The sequence below is a fragment of the Halichoerus grypus genome, chromosome 6 (assembly GCF_964656455.1).
Source record: "Halichoerus grypus chromosome 6, mHalGry1.hap1.1, whole genome shotgun sequence".
NCBI lineage: Eukaryota > Metazoa > Chordata > Mammalia > Carnivora > Phocidae > Halichoerus > Halichoerus grypus.
Window position 1 is genome coordinate 149,282,763 of NC_135717.1, and position 27,665 is coordinate 149,310,427.

The following is a 27,665-nucleotide window of genomic DNA, read 5'->3' on the forward strand; positions in this document are numbered from 1 at the left end:
CACACATCACTAATACACTACACATTTCACTTAGTTGTCCTGTAAATTTGTCTCCCCCTTGTAAAAATAAGTCAGGGATTGTTTTATTCATTAAAGTATATGCCCAGCCAAGAAAAGTAACCTCCACTGAGCAGATACAATATCCCAGCAATTCTAAGGTGCACATATTCTTACATTGTATTAACACTGTTAAAATAGGGATGTAATTTAATTATACACTTACAATCATCTTACAATTAAAACTGCCAACACTAATTCTTTTTTTCTTTTAGAGGGTATATACATACCATATATGGCAATTAACAACGTAGATCTGATGAAAGACTATATGTCAATGAATGAATTAATGAAAGAAAGAATTAAAGAAACAGATAAACTTCATTTTACTTAAATCAAAATTTACGGTCTTTAAAGAATCATTTTAATCCTATTTTCCCTGACTGTAAGCAGGTTATACTAACAAAAGAGTACTTATTGTCTGGATCATTTTCTTGAGCATACAAACTCCTAGCTGATTATCCCTGATGATGATTTATTTATTATCATTTGCCTAGTTATCAGCAACAAAATATTTCATTAGCTTTCTGAATAATACTTCGAAATTAAACTGAAACTATTCCTCTGGTAACAATAGTCCTATGGAGGCTGTGGCTGTTTTTATTTAATCTTACAACTGTAAACACAAATATATAATGCTTAAAATGGCTTTTTCACATTCTTTAGAAGAATATTTCAAAATGACAAACCGTTCATATATAACCAGTGAAGACAAAAGTTTGTACAAATTTTAACAAAAATTCACAATATGAGGAAGATGAGCAAGAATTTTCTAAGAATAAAAGAGGGGAAAATATTTCATGTATTATTTGACAGCTCAAAGCAGCAACAATGCACATCAAATTTTGAGCGTTAAGTGAATATTTCTAAAGATCATCCACAGCTTCCATCATGCTGTAAGAAAGGTACATAACCATCCCCTCCCCAAATTTTAAACGTACTACAGTAAATGCAAAATTTTTCAGACTTCACTAATTAAACCAGAATCAATGTAAGGAGTACTGCCCAAAATAACAACACAAAAGAAACTGCAGTGCAAACTAATGAGAATCACGTCTTTAAAAATAAGAACAGACCATATAGGGGTGTTTAGTTATTAGAAGACAAGATTTTTGATTAACTAGAGGGAAATGCAGGTAAGTGATCTGAAGGTGAAGTTCAGTATCAATTTTATGAACAAACTATGTTGTTATATTGAGGGCTTTTTAATGGTAGCATTTCCTAACAATTTGGTGGCATGAAACACCCAACAATTAGGTTTCAGGTTAAATGTAGGAAGTACATAGAGTTGAATTAATCAATCTACCAGCTGAGAACAACATATCAATGTACAAGTCTCTAAAAGGGATATAAAGTGAGCTAGTATTTCAAAATGGGTTTGCATAATGAACAAGCTACAAACTTTGTCAAATCACTATCTGTTAAAGTCCATGGGTCTGTTCCTGATTCCTAAAATTTACACCAACAACAGGGATCCCCACTACCTTAAAACGGTACAACATACTAAGGTATAACTAAGAAGTCCACGTTTCTAGTAGTTCTGACTTAGGGAAAAGATCCAGGAAATACAGAAGACTTAACAGACCTTGCAGGAAAAAGAACATACTCCAAGTGATCAAGGAACCCTTTTCAGGCATGTATGAATACGGATACTGGCTTCCTCAAGATTATGCCACCTCAGAAAAATTAGTTACCTACCATTAAAACAATTAAGAATTCAAATAATGATTTTATACACACACACACACACACACACACACACGTTTAAAGAATTTTTGATGTGATTTAAAAATGTTTAGCAATTTTGGAGGTAACTTTTGGCTATTACTCTAAATTTTATCACAAGTAGTATGGCATGGCATAAGATCTATTAAAAAAAAGTTAAAAACATTTTTGGGGGCACTTGGCTGGCTTAGTCAAAACAGCACGCGACTCTTGATCTCGGGGTTGTGAGTTCAAGCCACACGTTGGGTGCAGAGATTACTTAAAAATAAACAAACTTAAAAAAAAAACCCATCTCTACAAAATTTCTCTGAAACCTGCTTTGGAATATGTAAATATACTTTAACTTTTAACATTAATAATTTCCCATCCTTACTAAAATAAAATACAATCACCAAACATTCATCATCATGTATCCTCCTCCCGCCTTTGTAATTTGGAAAAGCCTTTCTGAAACTTCCTAACCGTAATTTTCTATTCAACAAGATGAATGTATAAAAGGTCATCTATCTCCAACAATTTCAAAGACCATAATGCAATGAAGTTATAATGACTTTTCCTTTATTCTCAAAAAGAAACTTACTACAAATTGAGAATTATGAAACTGAAGACTTCTTTGAACACAGGGAAATTGAACTTAATTCTAAGACCGAAAATTAGTTTTAATCAAAGGAAATGTCTGCTAGGTAAAAAGAAAAAAGAATTGGCATCTAATCTACTCCATTTGCTAAAGGACCTTCTGAACTAATTTATTAAAGTTTAGGTTAAAAACAACTTGGTCAGCTACTGGCAGTGACAACTATTTCAAGCCACCTTATAAAATAAAGGATAAGTGAGCAGGGTTTATTTCCACTGAATCCCCTGGGGGCTACCCCGCCTGGTTCCATTCTCCATAGCTCCAGTGGAAAAGCAATCTTGTTACTGTAAACAAGCAGCAACAATATGCACAACAGTACTAAATATTTCCTCCCATCAACCTAAAATGTATACATTTGCAACATTATTTCTTGATCTAAAGTTACTTTAATTGTACCAATCTGAGAACTAATCCACTTTAATGTCACTAAAATTATGATATAATCATACATTAACCAAGACAATATATACAGATTTATGAGCCAAATTTACAGCACTCTCCATACAAAGAGCTAAAAACAAACATAATACAGCTCACCTTCATTGGGAGATGTTTTCAACCTGCTGCAAATTCCATAGACGTCTCCATAGCTTTCCTGTATTTTTCGTAATGCATCTGTAGACCTGAGCTCCATGAGAGCCCGCAGCTCTGCGAGCGTGATTCCAAAGTCTCCATCGTGATTAGCTTCCTTCAAAGAGTTTTTTACTCCGCTATATGCAAGTGAGTTGTTTGCCATGTCGCCCATTACAAGTATAATTTATTAGGAGGAAAATGTTTCCCAAAAGACTCTAATTTTCACTTGATGTATTTCCAAGATGAAAATCTTTTAAATATGAAAATCTTTCTTAAACCAAACACTCATGGTATGACTTTATAGAGCAGCATCAGCAGCATTTCCCAGAGAAGTATCTTGACCTTTGGCCCATGACTAGCTTCTTCATATCAATCATGAGATGTACACATCTGTAAGAAAATATTAAAAAGTTAATAAAATCTTTCATAGCATTATGCATACAAGCATATTTTCTAATCGTTCAGTAGCTAATCAAAGTACATCATTTAATTATAAAAATATTTTAACTGTAGTCTCATGCCTTTAAAGTGTTTTGCATGACAAAAGATCAAAGTATAACTCCTAAATAAAACTGTATTTCAAGACATTAGATCTCACCATTATTAAATGAAACTGCATTTCACATGACTGAATTTTATGTTCCATTCAGTATCACTGTTATTAATAGTGATCACTCAACACTTACATTCCAAGCACTATTTCTTTAAATTCATCCTCTCATTTATCATCACAATTTAATCCCATGAGGTGTTATTACTCCTTACTCTACTGAGAAGAATAAGCCTCAGAGAATTTGAGGAGCTTCTGCACAGCTAACAAATTCCTAAAAACACGGATGAGCAGGGATGTCTCCAAACCATGTTCCTTCTAATACACAGACGCTTCTCTCCAAACCTTTCATACAATATAGACCCTGTAAGGGCAAAAAACACAACAAACAATATGCTTTCCTGCAATTCTCCTTGGCCACTCTGTACCACCATCTTTTTGACTTTCTAAAACTATCTTCCACCATGACTTCTGTCATATGTTACCACCTCAGGTCTTCCCTTGACCACCTATCCCAAGAAAATCTCTACCCCTTATCACTCTTTGTCGTTACTCTATTTCTTTGCTGGCCTTTAAGTATTATGTAAAATTACTTTGTTCATTTATTTGTCAGGTGTGCCCATTAGTATATTCTGGGAATCTAGAACCGTACCAGGCACATGGTAGACATTCGGTGTTTAAGCAATAAATGGATGCATTACTTTAATTTTCCCTATAATACTTCCAAGTTCTCCTTGTACTGTAAGCCACCTAAAGATGAGTGTTCAATTCTCGTCTCCATCTATGTCCTTTAATCACCTCAATGTTAACATGGCCAACACTGGTTTCACCTTTTTTCTTTTCAAAGATTTTATTTGAGAGAGAGAGACAGAGTTCACAAGCAGGGGAGTGACAGAGGGAAAGGGAGAAGCAGGCTTCCTGCTGAGCACGGAGCCCGACGCAGGGGCTTGATCCCAGGACCCTGGTATCATGACCTGAGTCGAAGGCAGATGCTTAACCAACCGAGCCACCCAGGTGGCCCTGCAACACTGGATTCATCTTATTCCCTAAGTAGAGAACTCCCTTCCTCAATCACCATTATTCTAATCACCTGGGCTTGAAATTGTAAGTTATCTTTGATTCCATCCACTTCAGCTTCAGAGTTAATTCTTCCTTTGAAAAGCCCCTTTTATATAGCGCTTTTCTTTCCGATCTTCGAGTCCCTCCCTCCACAAATTATAATCACCACCACCCCCCCGCCCTGGTTCTCTCTCATTCTAATTTTTCCTTTATCCAGAGGTGTAGAGCATTTTGCTGCTACATTTAGTTTTTAAAACAGGCATAATGCCACTATACCTAAACTTACAGGGTGAAAACACAGTCCTATTGCTCATGCCTGTGTAGCACTCAAACCCAAGCTCTATTTACCTACTCAATTTCTCTCCTTCCCCAAATACCCCACTCCCCCATATTTAATAAAATGCTCAATGACTGGGAATTAGAAAAGATTACTGGCAAGCGCAATTACTCTTCATCTATTAAATTGTTATGAGGATGTTTGCAAATCATGGTATGTGGTTCTTAAACTTCAATATGCATCAAAATCACCTATAGGTGATTAAAATACAGATGGCTGGGTCTCACCTCCAGAGTTTAAATTCAGTAGGATTAGGATGGGTTCCGTCATTTGCTTTTCTAACAAATTCCCAGGTGATACAGATGCCATCAGCCCAGAGAGCACACTGTGAGAACCAGTGCGTAGGAATGTGGGTTAAAAACTTTAAATTCATACCAGGTGGCTGAAGAAAATTTGCTTGCCTTGGGTTAACTGTGCAAGGATGTGATAGCTATAGATTCTGTAAGACATTTTTTTTTCATTGCCTGCTTCCTCCCACTTCACAAATTCCTCTTGCTTGCCCAATTATTACCAATTTTACTCATATCCGAGGCAAAGTGGGCTCCCTCCTACTCACACATCAATTATTATAATAACCTAACTCCAAAAACTAGAGAGGGTGGTTATTTGATAATCTCCCTGAGTCTCCACCTCCAAAATCTGCTGGTATCTGAGTATCACACCAATCCTAAAGTAAGTTATTACTGTTCAAGAGAAAAAATAATTAAGATTCCTAAGTCTGTGTGTATGTCATCAGTCTTCTGGTTTTCTCCACAAAGAAGAATTTTCCTCAATGGTAGCTTCCTATCCCATCAATTACCACCTGAGGTAAAATAAGCAGCCTCCCAGATTCTCCAAGAGCAACTAGACATATGTAGTTTCTTCACCTTTCTGCCTTCTTTTGGGGGCCAGATTTCTGTAAAACTCATACATTCTTGGTCTGAGTTATTAGGGTGGGGACAGACCCCCAGGTTAAAAAAAAAACAAAACACAAACCTGCTCCTGTTCAAAGTGCCTTGGATGGGGTAATGAACTGATTAGTTTTGGGTTCAACTGTAGGGCTTCATTGTTTGTCACACAAAACCCAAATCCTCCGTTTCAGCTTCTGTCAATATGAAAACTAGTATTTTTATTCCTCTCTGCCAATCGTTGTCTTTTCTCTTGACAGAATGCAAGCATGAGAAAGGGGTGTTACTTATGGGGTTCTCTTGAATTTCTCAACAATAAGGATACATAATAGAGCTAGGATCTGAATTTCTATATGTGACTCGAAAGCCATGCACCTCCCACTATACTGCCTCGACTTTATGTCTTCATGTTTATTAGGTTCAAAGAGAAACTGTCATAGGTCAAAAAACAGTCAAATAATACCAAATGTACCAGGTTATATAATAAAAGCAGAATTCAAGACACTGTAGTGGTTGTTATTTGCCAATTCAGCATCCTTTCCCCCACTTTTCAGCAATAGTCCTTTTGTTTAGGGATCTGCCCTAGATGGGCTCTCAAGGTAGTACCCATGAGGTTCCCTCCCACATCCAAACATTTCCCTGGCCATAATGATAACTGGTTCAGGAATGTGCATATGACCCAACAAAGGCCAAAAGGCAGGAAGGAGGCTTCTGCTGTGACTCTGGGGCAGAGACTTGTCTCTTCTTACTGAATTTAAATCTGAGATGTGGCAACCCTCTGCAAATGGATCCAAAAGGGAAGGAGAGACAGAGGGAGGAAAGGAGAGAGGTAAGGAATGTGCCTGTCTGTGCTGGATCATTTGAGCCCCTTGGTCAATCAGTGTCTCAAGTCTGTCCTATTCCTTGATTTTCTTGGTAATTTATCAATAAATTCCCTTCTGGGGTTGAATTTTCTACCACTGTGCAAGCACATAGCTTTGATAAGTACATGATTACCAATTATGTCCAGTTCCCCCACTGTTTAAAGAAAGAGAAATCCAAGCAAAAGCACCAAATGCAAACAAGCCACTTTCCAAAAGTGGACTATCTGAATTTACAATTACCTACAAGTTATATACATCAGGCCGTTGTGTATTTCTAGATTGTCTATAGCCTCCTCCACTATTTTCCTCCCTATCCACTTTCAACCCTCCATTCACTTAAGTAGTGGGTTCACAAAAATGCTTAGGACAACAAAAAAGTTTTGTTTTTTATTTGTTAGGTACAAAATCACAATCATGACAGGGACACACTATTTGGGACTGAGATATAACAGAAAGTAGAATATGTTTTTGCTTCTCTGTGTTGTCTAAAAGATTTGATCTTCCATTTGAAAAGTTTAAGGAGAAATCTTCTTATGTGGAAGCTGAGGCCCCCAAAGAGGGGGATTTCAAAGAAAACACACAGCTACTCTCTGGAGGCCTCTTGGTCTACATAACTTATCCCTGAATACCTAGATGACATCTCCGGTCAAACCACTATTGGTAGTCTTTGAGGGATTATGGAAAAAGAAAGAGGTAGTTTCAGACTGGGGTTAGGCAAAAACAGTTTTTAAAAAGAAGGATTAAGATGGATTCCAACTGACACATAAGCTTTACTAGGAATGAGCAGGGCCCTCCATAGATGACCAAAAATGACTGCAAGGTCCTAGTAGTGAGTGAAGCTCATAAGGAGATAGCTTTGTTAATTACAATTTCAATTCCTTCTTTCACAAAAACACTTGACTTGTACATCATGAAATGGTTGTATGGACGTTATCTAGACTCAACAATGATAACCACAAAAAACTGCATATCAGAAAAACTCAAAGAAATGCAGGGCAACAGTTAAGTAAGTTATGGGATGAAATATGAAGCTGGATGAAATTCGGAGCTCTAAAAATATAGTAACATGAGATTCTTGCAGACAAGATACAAAACATATGCTCTTATAACTAAGTGTATTATAACAAAGAGGAACAAACTGGAAGGCATTACTAGGTTTCTAATTCCTGACTTCTAAACCATTGTTGGTGATTTATAAACACAGAAGTTATGTTTCTCCAATCTGTAGATGGCTTGAAGCTAGCTAGGTAAACCGGCAAATGTTAGATGACAGAATCGGGATCCAGAAGGACAGGTAGGAATGAGAGGATACACTTAAATTGTTATAAACTGCTCTAACTTGATGTTAGTTAACATGATGTAAATGCTTTCCACTGGGCCCCCAAGAGAATATGTTCTTAGGCAGCAGTGACAGGAGCCTAACACCCATAAAGATAGGTAACAGACTATTCTGCTTTGCCTTGGACAAATACACCAATAAGATTACCGGCCTATCTATAAAATACAGAGACAAAAACAGTACCCACGTCTTTAAACGTGTTAACATATGTAAAACTATTTGAACTTAGCCTGGCAAAGAGTTAATGGTAAACACGTCAGCTATTTTTTATTAAGAATATTTGGAGATAACATTCTGCAGAGAATAACCCTGCTCTCCTCAGATGAGGACTGCCCAGCCACTTCAGATGAGGAATGTTTAAAGAAATAACATTTCTAAACCTAGAGGAAAAGAGGATTCTGATGATAGCCTAATATAAAAGAAGCTTTGCTATACAGATAAAACATATGATGACTGAATATATCAAAAAGAGTGATGAATGAAAGACTTTTATTTGTATTATACATAACAGGCCTACTGGGCTTTGCATTGGTCCAGTGTGAACCACCATGGACTACGTACTGTACAACAGAGAACGCTGGAGTCAGGAAACCAGTGCATTGAAGAAATGGAGGAAATTTAGGGAAGGAATGACTTGTGATAGCAACTTCAAACATTTGAAGTTTTATATTAGAAAAGGGACTAGAAGTATTTTGTGGCATACTGAAGGACACAAGTAGAATGAAAGGAAAGAAAGCTACAGAGAGGTAGTTTTTGGATACATAAAGCAGAATTCTGTAACAAGTTATCAAAATCTGGAATAGGTCTGTAACAGTTAATTTTAAGGCAACATGACTGGATCACAGGGAGCTCAGATATCTGGTTAAACATTATTTCTGTGTGTACCTGTGAAGGTGTTTCTAAATGAGGTTAGCATTTGAACAGGTAGACTAAGTGAAGCAGACTGGGGGCATCACCCAATCCATATAGGGCCTGAATAGAACAATACCTGAGAGGGAATTTGTACCACCTCTGAGCTGAGACATCAATCTTCTGCCCCCAGACTGAAAGTGACACCACTGGTTTTCCAGGGGCTTTATAGTTTGCAGAAGGCAGATCATGGGACCTCTCAGCCTCCATAAATGCCTGAGAAAATTCCTCATAATAAATCACTATATGTATCTATTTCCGATTGGTTCTGTTTCTCTGGAGAACCCTGACTAATAAAGGGCCCCTGGGTCAGAGAAAACTCTCTAGCCTTGGAGCTGATCACACAAGATACTAAAAGAATTATATGGAAGAGTGCTCAACACCTGAAGACAGCCCATGCCCTGTTGGTGACAACTCTAATCTTTAAAAACCCATTCCTACTTTAAAGGTGACTCCACTGGCTGAATGCAGTAAGCATGCTTTATACACATACACAACTGACTTCCTGTTCAGCACTCCATTCTCCATTGATTCTGTTTAGTTTTTTTAAAAAAGACTCCTTTAGGCAAGATTACTTCAAAGACAACAAACCCCCCCGCCCCGGGGGGGGCTATTATTCCTTGAATAGAATGTATGAAAGATACCATCTAATTTGAAGATCTGCTAATTGCAGTCACAAGCTTAGGAAAGTCATGTGATTAATTTCAATCCCAAATTTAAACAAATTGGATATAAATCAAAAGTAATGTATTAAAGGCGCCTGAGTGGCTCAGTCGTTAAGCGTCTGCCTTCGGCTCAGGTCATGATCACAGGGTCCTGGGATCAAGCCCCGAATCGGGCTCCCTGCTTGGCGGGAAGCCTGCTTCTCCCTCTCCTCTCCCTCTGCTTGTGTTCCCTCTCTCGCTGTGTCTCCCTCTGTCAAATAAATAAATAAAATCTTAAAAAAAAAAAAAAAAAGTAATGTATTTGTTAGAAGCCAATTCTTTCTTTTAAACTTTGATTAGCCTCTTAAAATGTCTTTTGAATCAACTAGCTAGAGAGTCCCAAGTACTCTTAATTTTTTTCAAATTACTCCCAATTCACAATGAAATTTCAAAAGATAAAAAGTTGTAGTCCTAAATCTTACTCTTCAAATTTCTAATACTTACAGATTTTGTAGCTACTTCAGTACATAAAGTTACTTTTATTTCATATACTCGTTCCCAAAAATGTTCAAACAGTTTTCTTAAGGTATCCATACTGAAATAGCTCAATGAAATGTCTTTGGTTTTCATTTGATATACTAAAATAACTTAAATGTTAAGTCAGATTTCTATTTACTAGCTCTAATACATCTCAGTAAATTTTAAAAAATAAAAAATTAGTATTTATAAAGGTTCTTAATGACTGAATTTTATAGGAACACAAATTATGGATCTGGGGTTTTAAAAATAAGCTAAAGCTAAAGACAGATTATTTTTATTCACTTAGTAAGAGAACTGTTTAAAGTTTCTACATCAAAATAAAATACTAACCATAAACAAATTTTAAAAAGCTAACATCCTGTTAAAAAATGGTTACAAAGGAAAGAATCATAGAATTTAATGGCTAAAAGGGATGCTGATCAAATCCAATTGCTCATTTTATAGCCAATGAAATCTAACACACATAATCATCTACTTCCAAAAAGAATAAAGATGCTTATAATAAAAGAAAGCGAACACTAAATACTCACAAAATCATTAAAAACAAGAGTAAAAGACCAAAACTTAAGTCATAGGGTAAATCATAATTTCACAGGTTGTAAAGAGGCTACTACCACGGACAAAGGTGTCATTGTACTTCAAAGTGGACAACATTTGACTGACAAAAAGCTAAAAATTGCTTTTGACTACAGCCTTTGAGAACACTCAAGAATCTCCATTTTCTTAGATTTTTTTTTCTTTTAACATAAAAATTAATCCAACTTCCTTTGTAGACAAGTAGATGGTGAGGAGAGGGATAACTAGCTTTTCTAGCTGTTTCTCACTGTGGCTGCTATCAGCATATTATTGTCAGCACTATCTCATAAATTAAGAAATCCATCCCAGCCCACACTGCCCCACCCTACCCATTAGATAATAGCAGTGACCTTCAGTCCTCAGGCAGGACAACCTAAAACTCGCCACCTTAAATGTCCCCTGGAAGTTCGCTGAACTGTAGAACTACTACATAACTAAGCCTAAATTTAGGCCCATTAAACTTAAGTTTACTTAAAGAGAAAAACCATGCCTTATTCATCTTTGATCTCTGTATCTTACCAAGAGGTACTATGATCATTCAAAATATAGTCACTTTCTACAGAAAAAAGAAAAGCATTACCCTGATTCACACCCTACAAATGTAAAGTGGATTAACAATTAAAACAATTTTTAATTAGAAATGATAAAAATGTAGTGTAACTACTAAATATTAAAGCGCTGACATGTAATATCAGATTAATGGCAGAAAAAGAGGATGAGCTATCAATACCATGCATATCAAAGAGTAGATACCTCAAGATCACAAAAGGTCATGTTTCTTTTACAAAGTTTTGTTACACTCAAGTTATTTCATTAAAATGCTCCAAAGAACCAAGGGATAACTCATTTTTAATGTTCTCTGAACTCACATTTTTTATTTTTTAAGAGGCTTAAAGAAAGCATACACAGTGCACAAAGGAACATAAAGACTACAAAACCTGTTTAGAAAAGTAATTTATATCAGGTGAGGAAAGAATGATAAACAAGATTAAATTCACCAAACGTGATTTCAGTTTTATAGAACTGATAAAACAGAAAATAAACATTGTCTACAATGTCTGATTTATAAGTCTCACAGGATTCATAAATACCGTCGCTGTGTCTGAGTTGACTAAAATTAGTCTCTCTCCCCTCAGTAGATTACTTACCATCTACTAGACTCTTCCAGAGGCAAAGACTAAGTACACCACTTTGAAGGGCAAGCTGCAGCTGCTGTCAGTGATAAATTCAGCACCACCACTTTGGCAAATCTCTCAGGGTGGGCAACAAGTAGATTAGAATAGTGGAGGCACTAATTTGTTCTTCTATTGTAGCTTTTAACACATAGCAGCAATGATTTGTTTACCTCTCTGTCCTCCCCAGTGAACTGTGAACTCAAGGCAGGATTTGTGGCGTTTAATTTTAACCCCTAGCACTGGCTGGAATACAGTAGATGCTTAATGTCTATGTTTGATACTTAAGCTAAAAATCAATCTGAAAACCAGATTTTATAGTAAACAAGGACAATTTAAACAGAGCAAAACAAAACCTCATAACCGTTATGTTTAAAATAATATGCTAGGCACAAAGGGTTAGTCAAGAGAAAGTCACAGCATTCAAGGACTTTCAAACCACCTTGATATGTAACATATACAAATACAACTTTCCTTTAAATCCTTCCAGACAGTATCAGTTAAAAGGTATTTAAAGATTTTCAAATGAGGGCGCCTGGGTGGCTCAGTCGTTAAGCGTCTGCCTTCGGCTCAGGTCATGATCCCAGGGTCCTGGGATCGAGTCCCACATCGGGCTCCCTGCTCAGCGGGAAGCCTGCTTCTCCCTCTCCCACTCCCCCTGCTTGTGTTCCTGCTCTCGCTATCTCTCTGTCAAATAAATAAATAAAATCTTTAAAAAAAAAAAAAAAAAGATTTTCAAATGAGCTATACAATACATTGCTCCATAGCAATGACTTTTAACCAAGGTCCTAGATCCTTGAGGCTATGAAAATAATGCTGAGTTTCAGTATTTCATAAAGCCTGCAGTAAATGATACATTTACCTGAGAAATAGTTTGTTAGGATTACCCACGCTAAATTAAAGTTATACCAAATCAATACGGTAAATCAGGTTAGCAACTAGATCTAAATCAGACATAAAAATCTTACCCACTTAGGGTCATCGGATTAAGAAAATCCTCAACACTGAATCTACCACCCTTTCTGAAATTTGCTATTTCTACTTCATCTTTAGCTCAAAGATAAACCCACGTCACTCAGGCTTCTTCTCCTGGGCTGCACTGAAACTAGTCTTCAAGGTGACCGCTGACTCCTCTTGTTCTAAATCTAAGGGACATATTTTGTCCTTCTTATCTAACCTGACAACCTTTGCCACTGCTAACCATTCCCTCACTCTTGAAATGTTCTGCTGCCTTAATTTCTCTGATGCTCCATTTGAGTTCCCACCACACTACCATCTCTGGCTGCTTGTTTTCATTTTCCACTGCTTGTTCCTATTCTTAACAATTGTCAAGGGAGTCAGTGGGGAGGGGCTGGGTGGCACTGCAGGCCTGACCATAATTGTTTTCATGTTTTTAGTGAGAGCATGAGATCAGTTTATAGATAATAATTAAAATTTATTTGCATGTGCATTTACAAGGTTTATTTTATTCTGTCTCTCATATTTCAGAATTTCACAATTTGATTAAAATAATGGTAAAACCACACTATAGCCGTCTGTCTGGCTCAGTGCAAGTGTGAATAAAATCACCTCATTTCCTTTTCCTAGCCTGAAACACAGCTCCTATTCCCGACAGCCTTTAGTTTATAAAGAAATATGTCAGCCCAAAGCAGAAGAGATTCTATAAATTGATGATTCATCCCCCTCCCTGGGGCTGTAAGACAGTTACTCTTGCTTTTGATAGCACAGATTATTTGTTTATGCCAACAAAGTATTTAATTAAACAGAGTATGTGATAAAATTTTAATGTGAATGATCCCAAACACAGGTATCTTGAAGTTCACTCTAGGCATTTCTGCTTTATGGTCAAGTCAGTTGGAGTCATCTTATCCCAAACCCTGATGATTATCCATACCTCTTAAAAGGTTGTTCTGGTTCTGCAAAGTTGTACTTCCACAGTCCAAAACCACAATCCTTCCGAATGTACCAGAACCAGGATAAACTGAAAAGTGCTGGGTCACATATGGGATTACGAAGATCATTTATATACTAATTCCACAGACTTCAGAGCAGTGGTTCTCAAACTTCAGCATGCATCAGGATCATAAAACACGATTTGCTGGGACTCCACCGCAGAGTTTCAATTCAATAGTAGATCAGGGGTAGGGCTCAAGTATTTACATTTCTACTAGCTTCTCAGGCAACAGATAAATTGATGCTATGGTACACTGCTGTGGATCAATGAGCCCTAAACTTTGGCTAAGGAATAAACTGTTGGATTATCATCTTCACCCAAAGCTCCCTGTCAATTATATAAGCAAATTACTCATAACTCCTCATTATGTTATTCTCAATCTGCATGAATAACTGAAAGCAGACCATACTCTAAAAATACTCTGTGAGCTGTTACTTTAAATTGCTTTGATTTTTAATACCAAGTATACTGACAAACACTAAAAGTAATTTCTTTCATTCAAAGAAATACGGAGACTCGTATTGTTTCATTTCGAACATGTAAAATGATTTTAAACATCTAAAAGTATTAAATTTTAAGAGATTTAACAGAGAACTATAATTTACATACCTACCTTCTCCTACTGTCCTCCAAAATAAACTATCCTTTGTTTTCTCCTATTCTACTGTTCGATTTAGGCATTTCAAGAACTGTCCTCCTAACAGTGACAGTTTCCTAGTAAAAGGTAAGCCTCTGAAAAGCTCAAAATTAAGGGAAGTTAATTTTATGTAATCCTGTACAGCTTACCCCCAAATGTAAGAACATATTATATCTCCAGTTACATATGAGCACGAAATGTTCTATCATTTTCTAGTTTCACTGGTTTTGAGAATGTGAGCTATAGTCAAGGAAGAGATTTCTAAATTAAAACACTGTATTTTTTCCCCCTTCTGTTCAGGAGCAAGAAGGCAGTATGAACACTTGAATGTCACACCAGCTGCTCTGTCAGCCTACTCAGTCCGTAAGAGCTTCTATCCTGTCAGTTCACAAGAACCCACACTTAAATGCTTAAGGAAACAGGATGCTCATTATGTCACTGAACGAGCTCACAAAAATAAAGTTGGCAATATTTAGGGAGGCAGAACTCTTATCTGTAAATTTAACATGAGCTTTCTGTTTTCTTAATTAAAAACTGTAAATTTCAAGAATTTTTTTATCCCAATATTTAAACAACTGAATGCAGAAATAAGGAGAGACAACACTTTCCCATTTCTTTATCTTCTTTCTCTTTATTTACATGGTTTGATAGCTGATGGTCTTTTCCAATTTCCAGCTGTAGTTACTAAAGAACAGCACATTAAATCAATACCCACTTTTGCAACACATTCGAAGATTCTGGTTGAAAAATAAGGTAAGCTATATTTTAAGAGGATGTTAGAGTTAAATCACCAAAGTGCAAAGAATAATGGAGATCAAGGAATGTGCTGAACCATAACCACTCCATCCTATCACGCTGATGATCCTTCAAGCTGGTTTCACACAGTTCCTGACCTTCATTCCAAGGATTTGATTTGTACTCTGTGACTGCTCTTCAAGGGTAGAGCCACACATTAAAAATCATCATCGTTTGAAATTGTTCTATTTTCAAGATTCTTCTCTAGTACAACTTATCTCTATTTCTCTTCATTTACACATAGCCTTCTGTACACATTCTGACCTCTAGGGTCAAAGGCAGTCAAGACCCCTTCTGATCATACTTGCCTCCCTAAAAAAGCTAAGTTCCCAATGGTCAGGGACTCCAGTTTTGCTCTTATGTCTCACTTGCTCTTTTATCCTCCCACTACTCTCATTTGGTTAACTGGCTACCCCTGAACAGACATACTGTCTGGCTGAGTAATGCTAGTTGAAATTTTTAAAACTGAGTTCTAAGTTCCATTGGAAACTTATTTTTCTCAATCACATATGATCCACTGATACATCTCTGTCTCCCTAGCTTGTTCCTCTTTCTATTCCAAGTCTCCTAAATTACTCCAGCTCTTGTCTCTATCCAGGCTACGAGAGGTCTCCTCCAACACCCTATCTCCTGTCCTTGCATCGCACGATTCCTTCACTTAGCTTAACCAATATTCAGATACATTCTACCACATAAAAGGCTCCTCCCTCCTCATCCCCCCAAATAAGCCTCTCCTGGATTCTGTTAACCAAGCAAGTTATCCTTCCCCACCTCACCCCCTTGCCACACCTCTTGATAAGGTCCATTCTTACTGCTTCCTGGTCACCCTTCCACCTTGAACCCTGGCAAACTGAATCTACCCTCACAGTCCTGAGCTGGCTGCCTGTGGTGATTTGATCTCTGGCTTCTTCTCAGTCCTCATCCTCTTATACACCTTTGTGTCATTTGCTAGTACTCTTCACTCTTGTCCCTTCTGTTGCTTACTTAGTTCTCCTAGGCCTCTCAGAAAATCTCCTCAGCCCACATTCCCTGGCTTTTTTTTTTTTTTTAATGGCTGGCTGAATGTTAGTCTTTTCTGTGCAGAAAAATCAGGCCAGATCTCCTCATCTACTGCTGGTTCACGTCTGACCACAAGGCCAATGCCATGAGCTGGGGCCATGATGGCAGGCTGATATTTCAGGCTATGGGAGGCTCAAGCCCTGGCAATTTGGGAGAGAGAACTCCTTCCCTGGGACCAGTCTTATCTGACAAGGCTGGAAGCCAGGAAGGTTCATCTAGCCCACCACCTGTGACACCCTCATTATCAACTTGCCTGTTGTCTCACCAGGAGGTGACTCCTCCCAGCGGGAACTGGGAACTAAGTGGGCACTTTTTACTTCTGGATAGCACCCCAAACAGAGCCTGGCATGAAAGACAAACCCAGTGAATGATTATAGACCAGAACTGCACCAAACCTGGTGTGAAATTCTGAGAGACTGTGATTAGTTGAGAAGGAAGAAAAAGGCCGTTCCTGCTGCCAGAACAAAATACCACAGACTAGGTGGCTTAAGCAACAGAAATGGATTTCTCACAGTTCTGGAGCCTGTGAAGTCCAAGATCAGGGTGCCAGCAATTTGGTTCCTGGTGGAGGACCCTCTTCCTGGGCTTGTGGACAGCTGTCTTAAGAGCTGTGTCCTCAGGGACGCCTGGGTGGCTCAGTCGGTTAAGCGTCTGCCTTTGGCTCAGGTCATGATCCCAGGGTCTTGGGATCAAGTCCCACATTGGGCTCCTTGTTTGGCAAGGAGTCTGCTTCTCCCTCTGCCTCTGCTGCTCCCCCTGTTTGTGCTCTCTCTCTCTCTGACAAATAAAATCTTTATTTAAAAAAAAAAAAAAAAGAGCTGTGTCCTCAATGGTCTCTTCTGAGCCTTGGTCCAGGGCTGGGCTCACTTACGGGGGGCTCCTGGTGCTGCAACTTGCTGTGATTGGGGGGGTTGGGAGGGGCTACATAACCTTTCTGTGCCTCAGTTTCCTTTCCTCTCTTTTCATTCCTTCTTGTCGTCATTCCTTGATCTCGTTCTCTCCGATGAAATGGAGTGCCGTGGGCCTTCTGGACTCTGGAGTGAAGGTCAGTGGGGAGCCACACCTGCCTCAGGTGGTTAGGGGGAGGGATCTACATGGGTGTGAAAACCAGATTCTCTCACTTTCCAGGGGAGCTTTCTGACCATGGGTGCAGGGTGAGGGGCCGTGCTCCCCACTAAGTCAGCTGTCCTGTGTTCCCCACCCGTCCCCTGCCCCAAGACAAAGGTCCCACTGGGGTGCCCCCAGGCGCTCCTCCTTGGCTTTTTAAAATCACTACTATTCCCTAAGTCAGGTTATCATGCAGGGATCTATCTGCAGACCTCTCTTCCCTCTTGGCAGCTGATACCACATCACGACCTACATCTAAGGCCTTAATCAAGCTCTAGGCCTATGTTTTCAACTGTTAACAGACATCTCTGAGTATCTTACAGCACAAACTCAACCACCAATATTAAACTTATCACAGTACCTCCCAAACCTGTTGTTCTTCTCTGTGGAGTTCCTAGCAGTCCCAAACATGTCTCAGTAAGCCCTATGCCCAAGACTCTTTCTTCAAGGAGTTTACAGACTAAATGAGGGATAAAGACAAATATACAAGCAAATACAATTAAGTGTTACAGAGAGCATCACAAAAGATTTGGTGAACACACAAAAGATAAAGTGTTAAATGGGTATGTGGCCTCAAGAAAGGCTTCACTGTCTAGCATACATCTAAACTGAGGCAGAATGGGGCCGGGGTGGGAAACATGTTTAATTTCCTTTTGTAGCAATTGCAAAAAGTAAAATGAAGGAATGGAGGAAGAGATTAGAAGGAGTACTTTCAAGACAGTGACAGATCCCGGGCGGCATTTAGTCTGTGAGCATCTCCCCGCTGCAGAGGTCTTCAATAGAAGAGGCTTGGATGGGGACAGCTTCGGCATGGCAGCCCTGTACCAAATCTGCACGCTTCCTCTCATCCATTTGTGGTACTGCTCTCAGACTCCCTACCTCCTTTCTTCTTTGGACAAGTTTCAAATAGCAGTCTCTTACTGTCATTTTCCCTAATGAATTTTCCCTAATAAAAGCTGGCCTCTTTCCTTTGCTTTTCTATGAACTTCTCCTTCAAGGAACAGTTAAAATGCCCTCTTTACTCTGATCCCATTACATGAAATTAGTCTATTTCTCTCTGCATCTGTAGTCTTTTTCAGATACTACAAGCATTCAATATGTACTATCACAATTACTTGTGTACATAGCTTTCCTTCTGACTGACTGGTAAGCTCTGAGGGCAGGATGGTCTTGCTCATTTCTGTATCTCCTGATGACCACACTACAGAAACAGCATCTTGCCATGGAAACTACTCCTGCAGGATAAATGAACTAAACTGGAGCACTGAAGATAGTGGGTCCTTTAGTAAGGCCCATGTGGGCACCAGCAAATGAGAATGTCCATTCCAGAGAAGCAGAGATTCTGCCAGCACTCAAGAGGATGCCAAGCCCACCACCAAACAGTAACTATTCAGCAGGTCCATAACGTCTAAGATGTTCATTCCAGCACTTTCCTGCATTTACTGAGTGACCTCAGGCAATTTACCCAGTGTTTCAGCTTCCTCATTTGTAAAATGGGGATAACACCATCTACCCTCTTAATTTTTTACAGGTTTAAATGAATTAATACATGAAATATCTTAAAATCATCCCTGTGTTTTAGTGCCTGGCAACTTAATGGTAAACACTCAATAAACTATAACTCTTATAATTAGCAGTAACAGATTTTAGTTTCCAATAAACTGTCATATTCAGCACATATTATACAATATTTAAGTTAGCCTACCAATACGGAAAAGACACATAATAGATCTGTTAAAGACATTTAATTCAGTATTTCAATGTGATGTCCTTATATATAATGACACCTAATGGTATTTAAGAATTAAAAAGCAAGAGGGCTTGGGCGCCTGGGTGGCTCAGTTGGTTAAGCAACTGCCTTCGGCTCAGGTCATGATCCTGGAGTCCCAGGATCGAGTCCCGCATCGGGCTCCCTGCTCGGCGGGGAGTCTGCTTCTCCCTCTGACCCTCCTCCCTCTCATGCTGTCTCTCATTCTCTCTCAAATAAATAAATAAAATCTTTAAAAAAAAAAATAAAAAAATAAAAAAAATAAAAAGCAAGAGGGCTGTATCACACATCCAGGATTTTATAACAGCTGATCTACAAACTAGATTGGTCTATTTTTAAAAAGAACAGGAGAGGGACACCCCAGAGAGAAAAAGGTTTTCTTCTTACAATTAAAATTAGATGATTAACTGTTCAAGATTCTTAGAGACTTAAAAATAACAATTAAGAAAATTAAACACCAACCTGGAAAACTTTGTGACACAATATTCATGGAGAAACACAGAAATACACATCTATCCAATTATTATAACCATGCAGAATTCACATACTATAAATAGACACGAACCAGAAAATAAGAGGAGAAAATGAGCTAATTTGTCAGAGTAACCTACAAGATTATTTTCTTTCCTAAATGCTTTGGGTGTTATTTAAGAATATAATACTGAAGAATTTCTCTTCAATTGTTAGGCATTCTGACTTTGATCTATCAGCATTATATTGAAATTTCAGTGCAACAAAGGAATTTGCCAACTCTGATACTGATCCACAATGTCCTTACCAAAACTAGGAACAGTTTTTAAAGTTCTTACCTATGATCTAAGATATATCATGCACAGAATGTATACTGAGCAGCAAACACTGGTGAAATAATCTTAACTTTAATTTAAAAACACACTATGAAAACTATCAATCAAGTACAAATGAGCATTCTCATGCCTTCAGTGCTGGCCTGAGCAAAAAAAAAAGGGGGGGGGGCTAAATGTAAAGAGAAGAGAAAAATGGCACACTACACAAAAGACACAAGCACATATACAACAACAGAACTTTCTCAGAACTTGATCACCAGAAAAGGAGCATAATGGTACAGCCCATACATTGTCAACAGACTTAGCCTCTCGTAATAGGAACTGTTGGGACCATCTGGGAGGAATTAAATTTTAAAACTAGTAGATTAGATTAAGCCATATGAGACTGCTATTTTTATAGATGAAAACCAGCAGAGTATCAGCAGTTTCACATGGCTCAACCTAATATAATTGATTGAGCTGAGCATCCGTATCAAACAACCTAAAAAGAGCAAAATGGAACCCAGAACTCAAGATCTGATATTAGCTAGACAGAACAAGTCAATTTAACTTAATTGAGGAAAACAAAACAACACAGAAATGGACTGGTCAACCAGGAAAGCAGGGGCAAAAAACAATCATTAGAACAGAAAAAGAAAATGTGGACTTTCTCATTAAGCGCTGTTTAGGAGAGTGTTTTAAGCCACAATGAAATCCCAACAGTACCTGTATCCTGTGAAGAATTGTAACGTTGATATTAGTTATCAGAGTAGAACACCCATGCCAGCTGCTGAGCTAAGCAATTTACAGTGTAACTCTACCTAATCTTCCCAACACCCTCTGAACAATGTACTTATTGCCCCCAACTGCCAGATGAAGTAACTGGTCTGTGAGAAGTTAAGAAAAGCCTGACTCCGTTCAACATTCCAAACATACTGTCCTACTTGCGCTTCCTATATACTCACTAAGCAACCTTCTAATTATAATGTGGCTTCCCATGTGGCAAATCCATAGGGAACGGAATATGCGGGCCAGGACTCGGGAGTCTGTTTGCCAAGGCAGGTTTTGTTTTCTTTTACTGTAAATTAAATAAATTGACATTGTGATTTTTATATCAATCTCATGAGCTTTGATAATATGAGCCTGACCAAAAAAATCAATTATTAGAGTTTAGATGAACTGGGTTTCAAAGTCTTAAAATCTCAGACTCTTTGCCATGGTAAAACTACTAAGGGATACAATCCCCATCCTGGGAGGGCCCCTTGGGGGACAGTCAATCCTCATTCTCCCGGGAGGATACCTCAACATCATCATTAGCAGTCTCTTCCTTTTTGAAATCTCCAGAGTACAAAGAGGCAAAAAGGAAGGGACAGATTCTAATCCTCGTTCTGCTGTGCTAACATTTATTCCTGAGCAAATCACTTGTCTCATTCCTTGGGCTCATTTTTCTTATGTATAATAGAGTTGTTATGATCTTATCCCTTTCTTATTTAACACCTATGGCTGCCTATCAATTTCTAGTTTTCTCTCTCTCTGGGTATTCCTTCTGCTCTAACTGGCTCTGCCACCCACTTTCTGCTTCTGCACCCGTCCCAGCAAAGCCTGGGGTCCGCTACTCTTATCTCATCAGCACTCACAGTTATGACTTAATCATAAACACTGCCTGTGTCATTATCTGACTATTGTGGATTATACAGAATCTGGTATGATATTTGTATATACCTGATATATTGAAAATTGTGCCCTTATCTGAAAGGCCCTCATGGAATGCAACAGTCTTAGGGTCAGGGTTACAACTGGTTATTAGCGTTTCCTTTCCAAGTTTTGTCTCCTGCTTCCACTCAATGTGCCTCTGAAACTATAATTTCAAGTCTCATTTTTCTCTCATCTCCAAAACCTTGATGGTAATTTACTTTTTAGTTCTAACCTCAAGCTCAAACCTCAAAACTCCATTCCTATTAGCAAACACCAAATTCCTCTAGACCAGCCTTTTCCAAACTGGTATCTTAGGGAAGGCTAATTTATAGTATGTTAACAGCTATGATGTGAAAAGGTCAACAAGTACATAGGTTTCTTTAGTCAGAGATCTCATAGCCTTGCACATTTGCGAATCTACAGGAGGGAAATATTATATGTAGCATTTCCTGGACTTATTTTTAACTACTCTTTTTTTCCATGGAGCACCTATTAATATCTCCTGGAACCAGTGTTTCACAGAATACTTTAGGAAAACACTGCTCTCTTCTTTCCTGTTTCAAAGTGTCAACCACTTAAGCTCAAAAGCACCTCTGATTCTCACTCTCTCCCCAATATCCAATCAGTAGCTATATTTTTTCCTTCCAAATCTTATCCTATTTATCCTTTCTATTCCCTCTATAACACTGACTTGCGGACTCTGTCATACATAAGAGTTATAGATCATGTCTAGAAATAAATATTAGATATGTTGCTATCAACCCCTTAAGGCTGCCATGAGGAAAAAAAAAGAATGAATGTAACACCCTGCATGTCTTTCATTAGCATCCAACATTTCTCCCTAAAAGTTGGTTGGAATTTGTTCTTTATTACAGTAAATTTTAATTCAAAGCTTAAGGAAAACCATCTCCATGATTAAGGGCTGAACTGGCCTTATCTGTTATCAGCCATGATTGGGAATTTTTTAAAGTTTTTATTTAAATTCCAGTTAACATACAGTGTAATATTAGTTTCAGATGTACAATATAGTGATTTAACCCTTCCACACAACACCTGGTGCTCATCACAACAAGTGTGCTCCTTAATCCCCATCACCTATTTCATCCATCCCCCCACGCCCTCCCCTCTGGTAACTATCAGTTTGTTCTCTAGCGTTAAGAGTGTATTTCTTGGTTTGCCTCTTTTTTTCCCCCTTTGCTCATTTGTTTTGTTTCTTAAGTTTCACATCTGAATGAAATCATATGGTATTTATCTTTCTCTGACTGACTTATTTCGCTTAGCATAAATGGGAACTTTTAAATGACACACATAAGAAATGCAAATAGTATGACTATGGCATGAGTAACAACAGTGGCACAGTGGGTGTCCTATCTAGCACTGGGTCACCATGTCCTTCAAAATATAACTAGGAGGTACAGAACAGGTAACAGCCTATACCTAGTTTCTCATTTATTCAAGCCAAGTTGGGTTTTTCTAACTATCTATAAATTGCATAACTCCTCAATGAGCCTACTGACCATCGTTCAAGTACTTTTATCTATAATCCCTTGCTGAGATTAGCATGAAAAGAACAGTCAGGCACTGTTTCCTCATTCAAGGTGTATCTAGGTGCTGCCACTAGAGAACAAAACACCAGAGGACAAGACAGAATCATCCCTTTCTCCACAGAACATAATCTTCTGGAGGAAATATAGATATGAAACTATAATTGTACAATTATTTAATTATAATTGTGGTAAATATACATCATTTGATTCTTTTTTAACTTTTGGTTATTCATAATCTGGTAGGAAGGAGGGGAAAAAAGCGGGCATTAAGCTTACACAGGGTTCAAAACTGCATGTCTCATTAGAAACTTTCAAGAACCGGCCAGAAAATGCAAAATGAACATAAAGGATTTGGAGGAAGACAAGGATGATCAAGGGTGGGAGGGAACCTTTGGCCACAAGGTAACATTAAAAGCAAATACTTTGAAAGTGTATCTGACAGCAAAAACTGTTCAAAGTATTACATCTTTGGCTTGTTGCCAAATGTAAAAGAAAAACCACCTAATTCTGAATGTTTACTATATAGAGAATATTGTGCTATCAATTTTACATGAAGTTGAATGATTATCATGAAAACAGTAACAACTAATATTTCCATAGTGTTTTGGTTTACTACGTGGTCCTATAAGATTGGTACTATTACTTTCCATTTTTCAGTTGAGTAAACTGAAGTCAGGCAGATTAAGTAATTTGTACGACAAAGGTGGAATTCACACGCAGCCAGTGTGGTTTGCTTCTCACCACTCTACCCTATTTTTGCATATAGATTCATGGAGGCATGGTACCTGACTTCTCTGAGATGTTCACCCACTCAAAGATTCAGCACAATTATCTGTCATTAAAATACTCAGGGAATTTTAATTCTGAAGGATCCTATGTTTAACAGATCAGGAATTTTCATTATAATCAATTTTCACTGAAGCTCATTATATGAAAAGCATTATACTATGTTGTAAAAATATAAAAACAGGCTAAAAAAAGGAAAAGGTAATGTCCAGATTACCTACCAAGAAAAGAATTCTTCTAAAAACACTAGAAAACCTCAATTTGTTTCAGCAATTAGGATTATGCTCTCACTTTTCACAATTAACGGATATATATATGTAACAATATATAGGGAATCCTATTACCTAAAAATGCTAATTTATCTCTTTTAGAGTCAAAATATCCAACCCATCTATTCCGAAGGATAACATGCTTCTATTCTGAAAGCAGCATGACTAGGAACTCACTCTTTTAAAGATGTTATTTTGAGCTTTGAGAATATTTGTGCTACTGCTATATTAACAATGAGCCTTCTGAGAAGTGCACGCATCTTTTACCTATAGAGTGTGTCGTCTGGCACAAGGTAGGTACTTAAATGTTACCTAAATGAACAGAATACTATTTAACTATAATGCTAGGAAAAGTATGCAAATACTCAACTGATACCCTCCCCAACCACTGTTAGATAATTTACAACTGAAGCAATGAAGTACTTTTTACTACATTCCAGAAAACTGGCCACCACAACTCAAGTTCGTGATCATCAAAATATTTCACATGATCCAACCATTGATTACCAATATTACAAACAGGTAAGAAAAGGGTCCCTTCTAGGGTGCCCAGATTCCATTACAATTCTAGTGGTAGGTATTACTATTTATCTTCCCGGGGAGGATACTACTTTTACCTCAGAAACTCTAACTAGCCAGGACTCATTTTTAGGTATAATTATTTCACAAATGATAAAAGGTTCTCAGAAAATAATGTTACCTGAAGAACACTTAAATCTATATAGGCTAAAAGAATTATTTTTACAACCTTAGAGATTTACTGTCACCAAAATGTTTCTTCACTGCAGAGAGGGGGTTAATTAATAGAGAGGTGTTGACTTCTAAAGCAGCTAACCCATTGCTTCTGGGTGTCTAGCATGTGAAACACAAAATCCAAGCTGTGGGTGGGTCCTGGGGATAGAGAGAGAAGGGCAGGGATGAAGAAACCCCCCAATCTCCCCTCTCCCACTGCAGGAGCTCTTAGGTTCTACAAAGTACAGAATAAAAGGCTAAAACCAAAGGTTTTCCATTTACACTCAACAATATGTATTTCTGGAATTCACCTGAGATGCACAGAACCATAGAAAGCACTGCAAAAGAAACACAGACACGGTTTATACGACTTACGGTCGGCAGAATTACTGGTGATCTACTTTGTTAGGCCGTGTCAACATCAGCTGAAACTGCACATGACTTGGGACACTCATTTAAAAGTTACAATGTTCTAGAGAAGATCTGAAAAATAAGCATTTATTATACTTCAATCTTCAAGTGAGAAGAGTGTTTCTAAGTTGCTGTTTTTGTAGATATGATTTACATTAAAAGAATAACAAAGTGGTACGCAAAGTTTGGGGAACACAAAGTCTTCTCTAAGACACCACTTTTCCTTAACCAGAAGTATAAAAGTTGCAAACAGATGCAGCTTATTCATTTTTATACCTGTTGCCACATTCACATAAAATTTTCTGGTTCCCACATTTTTAAGGTAATTACCCTTCTAAATTCACATTTTTAAAACAATTATAATCCCCAGATTTACAAAGTAGTCATTTTTAATTATTATTATTATAGAACACAAACAAAAGTGAAGTTTTTTTTTTTGTTTTTACGGTTTTAAATCACGGTCTCTCCTTAGAAGAAAACTCTGTAGGAACTAGCATCAATTATGGATCAAAAAAATATTCAGAAGCAACCCTCTCAAAACCAAAAACCACCACCACCACCACCACCACCACCAAACCAAAACCCCCAATCACAGCACTAGTCTGAAAAGTATTTCACCATTTTGAATAGTAACAATACTTCATATATCCAATAGTGCCAGAAAGGCAATACAAGAACCAGCAGATAGCAGCTTTCTTTATCACTGCCAAATGATACTGAATACAGACCCCGCAGGATATTAAACACCTTGCATTTTTCATGGATTCAGGGCCCAGCTTTTGAGGTACTCCTATGCAGAGCCCAGCAGTTTTGAGTGATTTATCCACAGGAGTTTAATTTCAATTGTGTGCTGGAAAGTGGGAGGCAGTGATTATACCCTCCCCAAATCTTTCTAGCACACTAATGAACATTTTAAGAAAGAGTTTCCAACTGAGATTAATTTGTCCTTCAAATATTCTCCTCCTAACTCACTAATGGCAATATCTGATTCACCATACCCTTAAATGGAAGAACACAGGACCAAGCTTATAATGAAATTTAGGCTTTACTCATTTTAAGACTGAAAATGCCACAGAACAAATGTACTTCCTCTACTATCTTCAAAGGAAAACTGTACTGGAAGGAATCCTACCTACACTTCCTTGAAAATACATGAAGCGGTTCCTAACTCTTTTTGTACTTGCATATTTCTCCTTGTACCAAACCTCACCAGTGTTCATTTCTTCTTCTCTACAGTTATCAGAAAATCAGATGTGGCTATTCATAATTTCACCAGGAGTAGACTATCAATTAAACTATATGTTCATCTTGTTCATTGTTTTTCCATCCAAAACCTAAATGAAAACATAAGAGACACACAATTTTCAAATGCCACAACTAGGGGAGAGCTTATACTAGATGGAAGGCTATACATGTTCGATGCGTGGGACAGAAAAGGGAAACAAGGTGAAACTGTATAAATGTTAGATCCTGCACTTAGATTTGTTTGGGGGGGGGGGGGAAGCCATATATAAGTACAGAATAGAGAAATCTAAAAAAAAAACCAAAACCAAAACCCTAAAGGTTTTAGTTCACTATAAATTCAACCTAACCCTGCCTGGTTACCATTACATTAAATAAGGGAAGGCAGCAGTGGATCTTCAGTTTCCTGGAGAAACTAACTGAGGAAAAGCATTATTTCCCTGAATAGGTCTTTTATACCGAAGAAATAGCCAGTTTTTGAACACTTGATTATATATTCATGGGACATTGGGGGTTCAGTGCAAGACTGAAACCACCAGAAGAGCTCCCTCTTTGTGTGGGTCAACAGTCAAGGAAACTTCATGGTGAAGTCATTTCTGAAGAAATCTAAATTCAGACACTCTTATGGGAAAGCACGCAAATCATCCTATTAAAAACAAAAAACAAAAGCCATCTTCGTATTTTCTGGCCATCAAACAAAAGTACAGGTAAATGCAACTCTTCATACCTAATTCAGAGGACTGAACATTAAAAATTTATTTTAAAAAGGTAACTGATTAGAAAACAACTTTCCTAGTTATAGAGAGACTATCATGTACTCATCCTTATGCTGAAATGTTCCTCCTTGAAAAAACTGTACTTCTACAACCCATGGATCAGAGATGCAGTATGTAAGAGACGCCACCAGCTACATTTCCAAGCTCAGCTGAATTAGCCCCTAACTAACACTGAGAGAGTGGAGTCAGGTGGGGGACTTACACTACTGTTCATATCAGTAATGAGATTATAATAAA

At 37.8% G+C, this 27,665-nt stretch overlaps 1 protein-coding gene across 6 annotated transcripts in view; it reads right to left on the reverse strand.

The window, feature by feature from the left end:
- ATP2B1 (ATPase plasma membrane Ca2+ transporting 1) overlaps positions 1-27,665 on the reverse strand; it is a 126,233-nt gene that overhangs the window by 66,761 nt on the left and 31,807 nt on the right. For all 6 annotated transcript variants that reach the window (XM_078076405.1, XM_036097285.2, XM_078076404.1 and 3 more), the window contains exon 2: positions 2,954-3,379. In XM_078076405.1, coding sequence (XP_077932531.1) covers positions 2,954-3,161 — 208 coding nt within the window. In that variant the 5' untranslated portion in view covers positions 3,162-3,379. The remainder of the gene's footprint in view (positions 1-2,953; positions 3,380-27,665) is intronic.